A 14,370-nucleotide genomic window follows, 5' to 3' on the forward strand; every position below is an offset into this window, starting at 1 on the left:
CTATAAAAGAATATGTCTATGTTTAAGTAGAACTGTTACAAAAGTAATTAATCTTACACTAGATAAATTTATAGAAAATTTCTCCAAGCTCTTGCTAGACTGAAAAGATTGCTAGGCTTTAGAAAAATGTAGTCGAAGTTTACACAAATATGAATCTTAATAGAAATTCTCTTGGATCTTTTAAATTCACTTATGTGAATAATCTCTTTTCTCTAAAACAGAGATCTGTTATCCACAGTTCACAATAATGTGTCATAAGTCCAGAACATAATTACTATGGGTAACGTGGTTTCCTCCCAAAGTGGATCACAAGGGAATAGTAAAAAAATAATGGAAAAAAATATAGGGTTATTTTAAGAGGCGGGGAGGAGGCGGGGATTATTTATTTATTTTTTAAACTTGTGACTAATAAGGTAAGTTAACATTTCAAGATTCAGGACTTCTTCTGCCCCAAGTTGTTCTTCTGAAAACCCTAGGGAACCATTTGTGCTCCATGTTCAATCATCTGCTATGGCAAATTTAGGCATATTAACAAATAGACGATATCATCTGGAAAAGTGCATCAAAGATTTACTCACTGTATTAAAAAAGGCAAAGCAGAATTAATTGCATTCTTTCATTTCAACAGTAAAATGATCAGAGATTAAAGGCCATATGTCTATACCAAACATTAAAATACATACAAACCCATCTACCTTTCACATGTTTTTCTTTATTATTTGCTGCTAGACAGCATTATTATTTTGGGTATAGATTCCCTTTCATACGCATGAGTGAACTCCTTTTCCCAAAAGGGGATACATGCACCCATCAAAAGGGAAACTAAATACAATTTCCAACCTCAGATGCATGTACATAGCTCCCTTTGAAACTCATGTATGTACATCCCCATGGGCAGAATTAGTGTTTAAGTTAGCTTCCTCAAAATCTCTCATAAGTATTTATTAAAATACAAATCTCTTAGTAGCACAAGTAACACTAAAACACTGCCCAAATAGTTTTCTTTGGATAAAATGTTTGTTTTCAAATTTGCTTCAGTGTTAAAATCCCAATAAGTGAAGTTTTTAAACCATAATGTGTTGTCAGGTCTCAAACAATGATCTGCACTCACAGTGACATATATAGTGTCATGCCTCATTCTTCAAGTTATCTCATTCAACTCCCTTTTAATTTACTACAAGTGTCACACTGAGGGCTTTTGCAGTGTACCTAATAAATTTTTGATGATCCCATATTTATCCTCTGACTTTCACCATGTCTGCCAAATGTAGCATCTTTCCAGTTCAGGCACAAAACAGTCATTTACGAAGTTGGCTCTGAATGATTTGCCATAACTGTTTATTACAACACAAACAAAAAACTAAAAGCAAAGGTATGTGTCTCTTGGGAGCTTACCAAACTTTTTTCCTTCTTTGGTTGTGCCCGTCATCTTAATCTTGGCAACCTCAAAGAAATCTTTAATTTCTCTTTCATATAGCCGTGATAAATAATCCATGTAATTCTTAAGTGAAAAACAAAAACAGTTTAGCATAAGTACTGTAATCTGAACAAATGCAATAACCCAGAATTATAAATGGCAACCTGCAAATAAAATGAACAAGCTAATACTCTTGGTGCCTTGCATCTAAAGATTTGGACTATATAAAACCTTAGTAGTCTATGCTACCAGAAGAAGCTTTGAAGCAACAAATCCACTGGGGTAGGCTGTAACCTCCCCACCACAGGGGGAATATAAATGGCCAGCACAGCCCACAGTTATTGGGGGTGGCCAGAGTGGCAGGGGGACATGATAATTCAATTAATCCCCTTTACAGCCTCTGCTACTGGGCTCTACTGAGCCTCTAGCAGCAAATAAAAAGATGTGCTCCCCAGGCAAAAACCCTGAAAGTTTGCCTCCCACAGGATGAATCCCTGCTGAGAAACAGAAGGCAAAGCTAGCTCAAGATGTTATAAATTCCACTTCCCTGCCACCAGATTCAGTGATACTGGTCCTTTATTTGTTGTATGTATCTTCTTTACTGTAAGCTACAGAAGCAGCTTTAATTTTGGCTTGCATTGTTGCTAAAAAAGCTTAAATTTCAAAAAGCAAAAAACTTCTCACAACTAAGTATAAATTATTTGACTGTCTGACTGCTTGATTTATAACTTGAATTCGCTATATAAAACAATCTCTTAGTCAGCACCACAAATGGAAGTGCCCTCTGTAGGTATTTGTTTTCATATTTTCCTCAAATGTTAATCACTTGACATAACGAGTCCATAAATCCCTCCATAAATTGCTAATCCATTCCTAACTAACAGTGCAAAAATGTAACAAGAACCTATTGGAAGAATATTTCCCTATTAAACCATATGTGCATGTGTGTAAGCACACATGACAAGGAGGACAAGCAAATGCCTATCTTTAGGGTTGTATGTGTGCGCACACACAAGCACATATTACACACACATCTCATTACCCTCTATTTTGCCTACTTCAAGGAATAGTAGTAGGAACTCAGCCCTTCCCCAAAGTTGCTAAACCATTATCACCACTTTTACATACAACGGTAACTACTTCTACTTTCCACAATGGTGTTCAGTCCATTTTTACTATTATTTCTCAGAAAGTAAGTAAAACAAATTGAAAAATTATTTAGTTTGCTTAATGATCTAATAGCCACAAACCTGTGCTAGTGGGGAAATCTAGTTTCAGTTCTTGGAAGTTATTGCATTTTATTATTTCTATCAAAAAACATTACAAGCACAAAATAAGTCCTCTTGGCAGTCACAAGGTTACTTACTTTCATTATCGGGGGAAACAAACTAAACAATTCATTACATTTTAAGTTACATCACTAATAATCATTGAGCTCACAGTTAGAAAGTGTTATTGATTTATTTGCTCATTTGAATATTATATTAATTATTCAAAAGCAGTACTTTAACTACAAATCTGCAAAAGAAAAAATTCCAGTAAAAGGACTGTTTTCTGAGTATATCCCTAACTTTAGCTTACAGCCCAATTCAAACAAATCGAAAGAATGAGGGAAAATTAGAACAGGATACCAAAGAAGATTATCAAATATAGTTTGCATACACTTGAAAGGTATGAAAATGTTCTAGAAATTTACCATTCAGCCTCTGTACAAATAGATACTGTCTAACAGGCCACATATCTAATTTACATGAATGCTGACTAAAATGGGGAACAAATTACTTTCTTTGTAAAAAAAGTAATTAAAGAGACTGTAAGACGTCAGTCTTCTACTGGGCATTTAACCAACTTCTGCTTATATGACATGAAAGAAGACACAACTAGTTGAATATTTCAGGATCATTTTTAGGAGTCTGCTTTAAAACTCTAATACTTAAGACTGACTGAATTTACAATGGATGACACTCATTAGCAACCTCTCAGTTCCTAGCAGAAAGTTGCTAATAACCAAAAGTTGCCAATAGGCAAAAAACCCACGCCCAGGACAGCAGCACAGAGCAGCCCTGCAGCTAGGTACCCACCACCAATACAGAAGAAAACGCAGGAGGTACTGTGGAGTGGGAAGGGAAGCTGGGAGGGTGGGCGGTATGAAGGGAAGCAGCAGGGCTGTAGCCTGAATGCTGGGGCTTTCTACAGGAAGCAGAGGCACTGAGCGCCTGCGGGGCTGCACAGCCCCTCTCCATGCACTGTCCAGACTGCTCCAGGAGCCCAGGATTAGAATCAAGTGCTTCCCTCCCTGGCAGCAGCCACGCAAACCTGCCTGCATCTGGGACTTTCCACAGGAAGTGAGGACCTGCGGGGTTGTACGGCAAAAACAATGGTTAGTAAACGGCACGACAGTTGCTAATAGCCAAATGCCATTAACATTCAAATCAATCGGATTGGGTTGGTTCCTAGTAAAAAGTTGCTCATAACAGAAAATTGTCAGTATCAGGATTGCTAATAATTGTCATCCATTGTATCAGTCTTAAAAATAGTGTGTTTAATAAGAGCAAAAAAACCTCACTATTAAGGGCCAAATGTTGCCTTCAGTTATACCTGAACAATTACTGTACAATCTGTGGTTAATTTTTTACTTCATGGTATTTTTGAAAAACCTGTACAAACAACTTACAAAACAAAACTTTTAAAAATAACTAAAATTGAGATTTTTCTATTCTATTTAAAGTAGCCTCTAAAAATGGATTAACAATGAGTTCTGTGGAAATAGGAAGACCATTTATACCAGAGTTATTTTCCAGAATTATTTTTTTAATTATGTATGCTGTTAGTGCACACAATGGAAAAATGTGTATTTAAAGGTATCACATATTTATTAAGTGCCATAACTTTGTACAGATATTAAAAACACCACCGATCTCTAGAGGAGTTTGTAGTGTATATCACAGTAAATGACGATAATACCAAGAAAGAAGTAGGGAAAGAAGGATCAGGGATTAAAACATCTGAGCTGTGATTTTTTTAATCATAATTTAACATTCAAATTGAGAATAAGACACTTATCCAAAAATAATGGAACACATAGCACTAGAGAGAATTTATCCAATATCTGAGTCTCATACCTTTGTTAACCCTTCATATTTTCCATAATCTGTACTTTTTAGCCACTCCATCAATTTGGCATATCGAAGCAAGTCTCTGTGAAAGGGATGGTGATTGGGTAATGTCAGCTCAATAGAGTGCTGGGCAAGCGTGGAACTTTGGTCATGACCCTTGATAAAAGAAAACATTAAAATAAGCGTAGAAGCAATGTGTGTAAACATACCACTAAAAACGCTATCTAATTAGCCTAAAAATTATCACAGTCAGATAAACAAAAGAAAACAGAAAAGTGAAACTGAAAATTACTTCTTTCACATGTCATTTATCTGCAGTTAATAGCTTAAATGATATCCTGCAGTGGCCTAGTGACTAGGACATTGGACTACGACTTGATAGACCTGGGTTCCATTCCTAACTCTGCCACTGGCCTGCTGGGTGATCTTTGGCAAGTCACTGCCCCTCTATGCCTCAGTTAGCCCATCTGTAAAATGGTGATGATACCAACCTCCTTTGTAAAATGTTTTGTAATCCACTGATTAAAAGAGGTGGATTACATCAGGGACCTGATTTCAGATGGGACCTTTGGGGACTGTTATAATACAAACAACAATACAGAGACATTACTACACCATACTCAGGGCTGGTAGCACTGCCTATTAAAGTTGCCCAATATTTCCCATTAGAAGGCCTAATTTTCAGTTGCTTATAACTATGACATACTTTAACCATTGGGGCTTAAATTTTCTAAGCCAGGTGTCTGCCTCAAAACCGTTTTATTTATTTATTTTTAATTTCAACCAAAATCATTTACCCATTCAGAAAAAATACTATGTTATTTTGCTTGTGTTAAAAAATTCTGGTGACTTTAACTGAGATGTTCTAGTGTCCCCATTTTGTAGAGCTTGGACCTGAAATTTGGCAGGGTGGGAGAGTGGGGGTGACCTTTATATCATGGATTTGTCTTTTGGTGTCCCTGTGAATATCAGACCAAATTTGGCCAAGTTATAAGCGTCTGAAAAATTGTAATTTGCACATACGCAGCAGAGTCTTGATTGAATTTAGCATCTAAACTCACTGAAGATTCCCATCTGTATTGAGCAACTGAGCAAGCTCCAGTCCTGGGCTACAGGAGGTAAAAAGACTTTCTCTGCAATTGCTGCTGCAGGCCAGACTGGGTCTGGACCAGAACTGAAAAGCAAAAAACTGTCCCTCTCGTGGTCTCAATGCTCCTCCTGCTGAAGCCCAGGCAGCATAGAGGAAGCTATCTGATTTGAAAGCAGAGGGGATAAGAGTCAGATTGGGGGTGTGCGATAATTAGATTGAGACAAGGAGCGGGGGCAGGGGAGAGAGACTGGCAGGGAGAGGAGACTGAACGGATTAGACAAGGAAGGCAATGGAGGAAGGACTCAATATGAAACAAAGAGCTACATGGGAAGACAGGAACTGTTTAAGCAAGGAAACTGGGACTGAGAACTAGTGAGGTGGGGAAGGAATGAAGTATGGGAACTGGGGAAACAGATTTGATGAAAAGCCAAGGTGCGAGCAGAGAACTGGACTAGCAAGGCAAAGAGGAGTGGGGGCGAAGCAACCACTGAGATTGGATGAAGAGTCTGGTGATGGAAACAGGGACTGGAAGCCAATGAGGGCATGAAATGCGGGAGGAGGAGAAGGAGGACCAGAGGCAGAGAATGTGGAGAGAGGCAGATTGGATGAGGAGCGGGGAAGAGGAGCTGGGATTGACTGGACAAGGAGCTGAGGGGATGGGGGAACTGGGACTAGGATGAGAAGTCTGAGTTAGAGAGACTGGGACTAGCTAGGTGAGGATAATGGGACTGGGACAGGAAGCCATGGATGGGAAAGACGGCACAGGGACACTTTGGAAAGGATGGGGCAGAAGAGGTCCAAGCCTGGAGGGAGAAGTAACAGGAAGAAGAGTTTGTGCCCACTAGACCACACTCCCCTCCAGAGCCAGGAATGGAACTCAAGATTCTAGTCTTACTATTCCTCTTCTGTCAGCAAATATCTGTGAAAACCAATGGCAAAATGTCTCATCCCCATCTAGCACTGGTCCATATAACAATAGTAGGTTGTCATCCTCTATCAGTTAGTTACTCTGTTAACTCAAATGGCAGAGGTCTATGCGGTAAATCTAAAGGTTCCAATGCAGTTGAGGATTTAGGTGGATATCAATATGATGCCACATGACAATTTGTTTTTTCAGTTTAGTTTTTTTAAATCCTGAGAAATTACACACAAAGCTACATTAAAAAAAAAAAACACACTTAGGATGCAAAGTCAAGCATGCAAAGTTAAGAAATGCCAGAATTAAGCTTGCCTGTTCCACTTTAATTCAGCCCCCTTGTGCACATGAATTATGATACAGTCTGTAATCACATGATCACATACATTTTTCCATAGGACTCCTGACTCATTCAGTTCACAAGATAGATGGTGCTCAATTAACAAGTAGCTTGTCAGTATTTTTTTCCCTCATTGTTCAATGTGTGACCCTAGACTTTATTTAGTGCGCACTAAAACCTGCCCTGAAGACAGAATTATTAAGTTTCCTCACAGGCTTTTCTACAGCACTCATCGCTATCGTATGTGAGTGTTTCACCAACATTATATTATTTTCACAACACTCCTGTGAAATGAGGGGATATTATCTCCATTTTACAAATGGGAAACTGAGGCACAGAAAAATTAATGTCAAAGTCTCCACTAATTTTAGGTGCCCAATTTGAGACATCTGGGACCTGATTTTTCAGAATATATGGCATTATATAGCAGCTAATATGGTCAAAGCACAGTTCCCATTGACTTCAGTTGCAGCAGCAAGCGCTCAGCCTTCTGCAAACAGACCCTCAGGTTCTCAAGTCAAGCACCCAGAGAAAATGAGGAACACAGTAACCACATGTGAAAAGACTAGTTTAAGTGCCTGTCCAGGATCACACAAGGAAACCTGTGGCACGGGCAGGGATAGAATTCAGTTTCCAAGAGCAGCATTCAACTGCCTTAATCATCCTCTCTTCCTGCAATCCACTGCCTCATTCACTTCACGCCTTTTAACTTCTGCAAGAAATGAAACAGACAACTGCCTCCTTCACTATAAAACCCTGATTTATCCCTAGAGCATAGTCCATCTTGTACAGTGACTGACAGCGGGCCTGTGGAAAAAAAATAGTATGCAATCATGTAATTAAAACCGTATCTTAATGCATATGAACAAGGGGACTGAATTAAGGTGGTACAGAGAACCTTAATTCTGGTATTTCCTAATTTTTGAGTGCATGTCTTTGCAACCTTAATAATGTTCTTTTAAGTAAAGGTTTTTGTGTGTTTAATACAGCGGTCACCAACCAGTCAATTGCGATCGACTGGTCAATCCTTGAGCCTCTCCCAGTCGATCACCACTAAGGCAGGCTCCCTGCCTGCTCCAGTCCCAGGCCACTCCCAGAAGCCGCCAGCACACCCCTCCAGCCCCAGGGGAGGGGCCTCCCTCTACATACTGCTCCTGCCTTCAAGTACTGCCCCCACAGCTCCCATTGGCCAGGAATGAGGAACTGTGGCCAATAGAAGCTGTGGGGGCGATGCCTGCAGAGGAGGGCAGGGGCGCATTGGCCTCTTCCGGGAGCCCTGCCCCAACCTGACCCCCCCAAACCAGCAACCCATACCCCACGCCTGCACCCCAACACTCTGCCCCAGCCCAGAACCCGCACCCCCTCCCAAACCCCTGCCCAGTGAAAGTGAGTGGGGCGGGGGCCTTCAGGGAAGGGGCGGGATAGATCCTGGGTTGCACTTAAATTCAAAAAGTGATCTTATGCGTAAAAAGGTTGGAGACCACTGGTTTAATACAAGTTGAGATGACAAATCACTCTGGAGGCATAGTAGACTGTATGATTATTAGCTCAATTCAAGGTTAGATTTCACAGATTTCATTTTTAAATTTTTTTTAAGTCACTATATACTATGTTGCACTATGTAGGAGGAAAATTTTCCTCTGGTTCACAACTAATCTATGGGCCAGATCTTGGCCCTCACATCTATAACTTTTGTGCTTTTCTGGTAGTGTAAAGGGCACACAAACTGCCCTGATTAGGCAGCCAGTGATTCCTGTGACATAACACAATTTTCAAGTAGTGTAAAGTCAGCTTAAACCACTGTCAGCCACTCTCTCCAAATAGAGGGGCATTCTTGAGCAGGTCAGAAGTGGGATGGGGGTGACCATTTGGCAGGGTGGTCCTAAGATTATTTTAGTTTGTGTAGTTTAGAGCAGCCATTAGTTACATGGATGCCAGTTTGGTACCTAGAACACAGAAACAAAAAAAAGATGACTTAGGGCCATCTTCCCCCATAGCCCCTTCCCATTGTACCAAGTACAGTTCAGACAGACTTGGGAATTAGATCCAATGTCTGTAAAAGAAGTGTGCAGAACTCAAAATCTTTGTAGTTTTCAACTGTGATATAGTCATGGACACCTAATTTAAATTAAGAGACTTAAACCTGGACATTCTATATACACATTAACTGAAAAAGTAACCTTAACTAAAACACTGCAATCCAAACAATTCAGTATATTTAAAATGCTTTACACAAGTAGTCAAACTATGTCAAACTATGATTTTTTTTATTATTAATTATTATTATTACAATCTCCTTTCGCAGAATCAGAATGATAAAGAAAACTACATCCAATTTGGGATACAGCATGAGGTAGCAGATTACATTAAAATGATTCCTAGATTGAAATGACTTTTCTTATTTGTCCCAGCAAAGAGTAAGTTCACACATTCAGATAAATTATTTTTTTCTCTAAAACCCAACTGAAACCTCGAAACTAGTGACGCTGAGAGTTGCAGAAGGCAGGCCACACCTTGGTATATGCACAGATGGGCACAGGCCACACTTGAGTCACCCCTGCTGAATGAGGAGAAACTGTGATCTTTGTAGTCATATTAAGTATTGTTTGTCTTTACTGTTGCATATTTATTTAAAACAGAACAATTAAAAAACCAGGGATCAGCTGGGTTTAAACAAACAAGAGTAAGTAATATATTATAACAACAGCAGCAATTATCTTCCCATTTGTTAGGGAGTTAACACTGTTAAAAGGTTGTATATTAGTTCAGTAACAGCAAAATATTCTTAATTGCTCTTTGATGCCCCCCACCCTTTTTAAGGTAGACTTTTCATAGAAATTCAGTACAGAAAACCGCTTAGTGATCTATTTCATTCTCCTACCATGCAGCCTTGTTTCCTACAATATATATTTCAGTTGTTTTTGTTTAGTCCAGACTCAACTGTTGGGGCTTCCATCACGTCTCTTGCGAGACTACCGTACAATTTACTTGATGTTATTGTTAGGACATTCTCAGATATTCAGCCAAAATTTCCTTTGCTTATTTCATCCCATAATTCCAATTCATGCCCTTCTTGTACCACGTCAAAGAATTTCCCTCTCTGCTTGTATTAGCATTCTTCACATAGTTACAGTTTATCATGTTCACCCTTTAGCCATGGTCTATCAAAGTTAACTTCGTTCTCCTTATTTCTCCTTCCAAGTCAATCCCTCCATCTTCATTTTTTCTGTTGCTCTGCTCCAAATGACATCCAGTTTGTTTAAATTCTAGTATCTAGGGGCCCAGAACTAAGAGGTGTTTTTCCTCCAAAAATGCCACATAAAAAGGAGTACCACCTCTGGTTCAGTGTACTGCCACTAGATACATACACAGCACAAAATTACACAGTTTTTTTATCACGTTGCACTGCAAGCTTTTATCAAGTTTGCTGTCCACTGTTCCAAAAGAAGAAAGCCCAGCTGATTTATGTTTTCCTTACTAATAGAACCTGATAACATCCTAAAGTTACAGATTTATTTTATTTAATAATATACAAGTTTAGAAAACAAGATAAGATTAGAACACAGACAAGTAAATGTTTAACTATATCAACTGCTGAATGTTAGCAATAGTAACTGCAGACTTTTTTTGTTGCAAATGCAATGAGCTCTAATCTGGAGTTGCATTTTTCTGTTTAAAATGTCAACAGATTTCTAGAATTTCTTGTATTAATCTTTTAAAATAAAAATATATGTGAATGCACTGGTACCTAAAACTCTGTTTTTAAAATGAAACAAGCTGCATTATAGTTCAAGGTTAAGATATCTAAGCTTGGATAAATCCATTGGAGTTTATTCTCTCTTTATCATGTCTAAATAAATCCATCTGATAATATAAATTGATTGTATGTATGAGCAGAAGACTGAACTGCTTCATGTTTTCACATTGCCTTTTATGGTTTAGGACTGCTTCTTAATGAAACAAGAAAAGTGCTTACATGAGGAATCCAAATAAATCACGGAAGTAATTCTAAACAAAAAGTGCAACTCTCAACAAGATGTTAAAGACAAGAGAAAATGCGCCAGTTAGAGACATTTTTCATATACATTTAAATGGGCAACCTCTGCACTGAATTCATCCAACTGCCCAGTAAGACAGTATGCCATCTTATAAGCCAATACCTTTGACACAACAGATGGGCCACTGTCCAACATGCTAAATTTAAAGTATAATTTGTTGTTGCTGCTGCTACATTGGAAGATGAGAATTTAAACAAGGGCATATTCCTTCCCAGTCCATCAACTTTTCCTACTTGAACCTGTAGTGAAATCATTCAGTTCTGCTGAATGGGTTTTGAGTTTGCACCCTCACAACGTGTTCACTGAAGGATTAAGCAAAAGAAGAAACTGGACTTGTGTCAGCACTTATCCAGGCATAAAGATTAGAAATCTTTGCAAAGGTAACACAGAATATATGACTGGCTGAGTAAGTTTACTGTTTATTTATATGTCCTCCCTCTGAAGTTTCCTCCAGTATAAAAACAACAGTATGGTTTAGCTAAGTGATATATCAGATGAATGCAACCAATATATTACGTTGTAGTAAGAAGAGCTAACTCTCTCTAAACTTTTATAAAAAAGCACTATCAGGAGCATAAAATTAGAAAAGCAAGTTCTCAATAAATCTGCCCTTAAATGCACAACCATCCTCTTACTGCACTGTCCAGCAAATCCAACATTCCAGCTTCTCTAATGAGAACCATTTACATAGGACTTGAACACCATTGTCTCTACCTGTTCATTTAGACACACTGATAGATGAAGAAGTGGGATGCCACAGATTTGGGGGTTTTTTTAAATGTAAGGGAGGATAAAAAAATTAGAAAGAGCAGAAGCTAACAATGACAATTCTAAGCAGATCCAGCAAGTTATTATTTTACAGAGTAGAGAAATACTTGCCATTATGGGGAGGACCTGCACTGCCAAATGCAATGTCATGTGCACATGGGATTATCCTGCATTACTCTATTTGGAAAAACTTCATTTTCTGCAATACCTAGAAAAATTACTAGTTAGCATCTCAGCCAGCTTTTTTTGTTTGGTGCTGTTTGTATTGGTTATGCACAAACATTTTCATTTTGTGGCAAATGTAATAATAGTTTTCTTCATGCAACTTGTCACTTCACTACCTTAGTTATGCTTCAGAGGCCACGTGAATGTTGTCTGTCCACTAACAGACACACAAAGCTTGAGCGCGGATACGAACATTGGAGGAGGAGCCCTTATACCCTGCAATCAGTAAAGGCAAGTTTCCTATTTATGAAGCCAAAGCTGCAACTACTAGTTAGATTTAGCAAGCTTTTAAAAACAAAATAAAATTAGAGAAGCTTGAATCAAACCTGATGTACTCACAGAAACCGAAAGATAGTAGGACCTGTTATAGAGCTGAAGAAGGGTCTGAGCAAACTAATTGGAGATAAAATACAGGAATAATTACAAAAAAAAAAAAAAAATGTTGAAAATTGAAAGGTGCTAGAAAACCCCATAACCCCACACAGGAAACAAGTTCAGCACAATATGAATTTGAAATAATTTAAAACAACTATCAAAACCACACCAAGACAATTCTACTTGCTGCAAGGTCCATACAAAAAAACCCCCGCAGAATTGCAGAAGCAAGAGTTTTTTTAGTCTCCTCTGCTTGGAACCAGCCCTGTAAACACTTTAATCCAACACCTTCTACAAGTCCTCAGTTCAAGCCTCCTCCACCCATATTGTAAGATTTTAAGAAGTTACTTCACTTACGATTTTAGAACAATTCAACTACAGAACTGGGAGTATGCCACTTGCTCCACTACAAGAAATATCTAGATCAAAGTCCTACTAAATTGTGTAGGACTCATCCCTGCTACAAATACAATCATATCAGGCAGCCTATTTACCGTATGTCCAAATCCATGCTTATATCATAATTCCCATTTGTTGCATAGACTGAAATTCAGCCATGTTTTGTAACCAAGCTACATGAAGAACTGGAACAGTGGCATAACCATAGATTTGCAAATAGTCATAATACAATTTCCTTGATGCAATTATATCTGTAGCAGAGATGGGCCCTTCTGTGGTAGGGAAGGGTCCATCTTTTAATACTCAGTCTGGCTCTGACTATTGCTCTTTGTTGTTTTAGCTATCGAACTTTAAGGCTAAAATAAATGACTGTGGTTATATCACAAAACTGAATCTTAAGGTACATGTCTAATTTAATATAGATCATTTTGTGCAAAGACGTATAGATGGTCATTTCTGTGGGGTCTAGTTAGAAACCTCTCTACTTGAATTTAGTATTCTACACACTTATTAGACTATTGTAAATAAATGTGTCAAAGTCAGGTAAGTTATTATGTGGATCAGAAAATGTGCTTGGATTTCAGTTAATCACATCAAACTTTATAATGGTTTGTTTTCAAAGTTTTCAAAAAGGCCATCTAGCTGCAAACATCCAGATTAAAGAAGCCAAGTAAGTTACCTGCTGAACGAACACATTGTTCAGATGACTGGCAAGTCTCCGTGCAAATTGTTCACGTAGGTCACTGAACCGCTGTTGTTGCTGTTTGACTGCATAAAGCATATCATGTCCTAAAAATCACAACAGAAAATATTTTAAGACTTATGGTTTTTTGTTAGGAGTGGAAGAAGCTACAGAGCAAGATTCCCTATGTGTGGAAAAACGATCTAAAAACCTGAAAGGAGAGGTACTACTGTAACAATGAGAGTGTTACATTTTCCCTTATTTTATTTAATAAAAGCATTACCTGGTCGAAGAGCTACATTCATACACTGCAAAAGGGCATCAGCTGCATTAGTGCAGGCTTCAATGCCTCGAGAAGATGCCAGATCCCCCTCCTGGAGGGCCTTTATGTGACCTTTTGCCAAATCCATATGATTCTAAAAGATAACATACAAGTACAGTATATAAGCAAAGCACTGGCTCACAGTTTAGTTTCATGCTATTCTATTAGAAGAAGACAGCTATTATAAGACACTTCTAAAAATAAATAGTTACTTCCCAATACAAAAGGTTTCAGATTTCAGGTCATAATTAACATGCTTACAACTAGGAATTCTATCTCCGACAGCAGCTTCACATTATTCGTGTTGCTGAGATGAATTAGGTGGTTGCTTTCTGAGATCTGATCCATTTGCTCTTTTACACTCTGTAGCATTTCCTCATAACTGCTCAGCTTCAGCTCAATTTGATCCACTTCCTTCAGAGCCTCATCCAGCAGCGTCATCAGGATGTTCACTTGTTTCTCAGAGGCCATGATTGACTGGATGTTTGCCTGCAGAGCAAATAGTTTGTGAATAACAATTTTATACATGGCACCCTCATGACTATCAAATACTGTACCTCCCAAAATGTTAAGCTGTTCTGGCTCTCTCAATTTCAATTATGTTAAAATGTTAAGATTTTAAGCATTACTGACCACAGAGTGGGTGCCTTAGGCCATGGCAG

The 14,370-nt window shown here is 38.5% G+C and overlaps 1 protein-coding gene across 8 annotated transcripts in view; it reads right to left on the bottom strand.

Moving 5' to 3' along the window:
* Positions 1-14,370, bottom strand: part of EXOC1 (exocyst complex component 1) — a 63,218-nt gene that overhangs the window by 28,739 nt on the left and 20,109 nt on the right. For 4 of the 8 annotated variants that reach the window (XM_074951373.1, XM_074951374.1, XM_074951375.1 and 1 more), the window contains 6 exons: positions 13,970-14,197; positions 13,670-13,802; positions 13,384-13,493; positions 12,270-12,323; positions 4,540-4,689; positions 1,396-1,501 (listed from right to left, as the gene is read on the bottom strand). In XM_074951373.1, coding sequence (XP_074807474.1) covers positions 1,396-1,501; positions 4,540-4,689; positions 12,270-12,323; positions 13,384-13,493; positions 13,670-13,802; positions 13,970-14,197 — 781 coding nt within the window. The remainder of the gene's footprint in view (positions 1-1,395; positions 1,502-4,539; positions 4,690-12,269; positions 12,324-13,383; positions 13,494-13,669; positions 13,803-13,969; positions 14,198-14,370) is intronic. The other 4 variants (XM_074951380.1, XM_074951378.1, XM_074951379.1 and 1 more) reach the window with 1 other exon arrangement.

The sequence above is a fragment of the Natator depressus genome, chromosome 4 (assembly GCF_965152275.1).
Source record: "Natator depressus isolate rNatDep1 chromosome 4, rNatDep2.hap1, whole genome shotgun sequence".
Taxonomy (NCBI): domain Eukaryota; kingdom Metazoa; phylum Chordata; order Testudines; family Cheloniidae; genus Natator; species Natator depressus.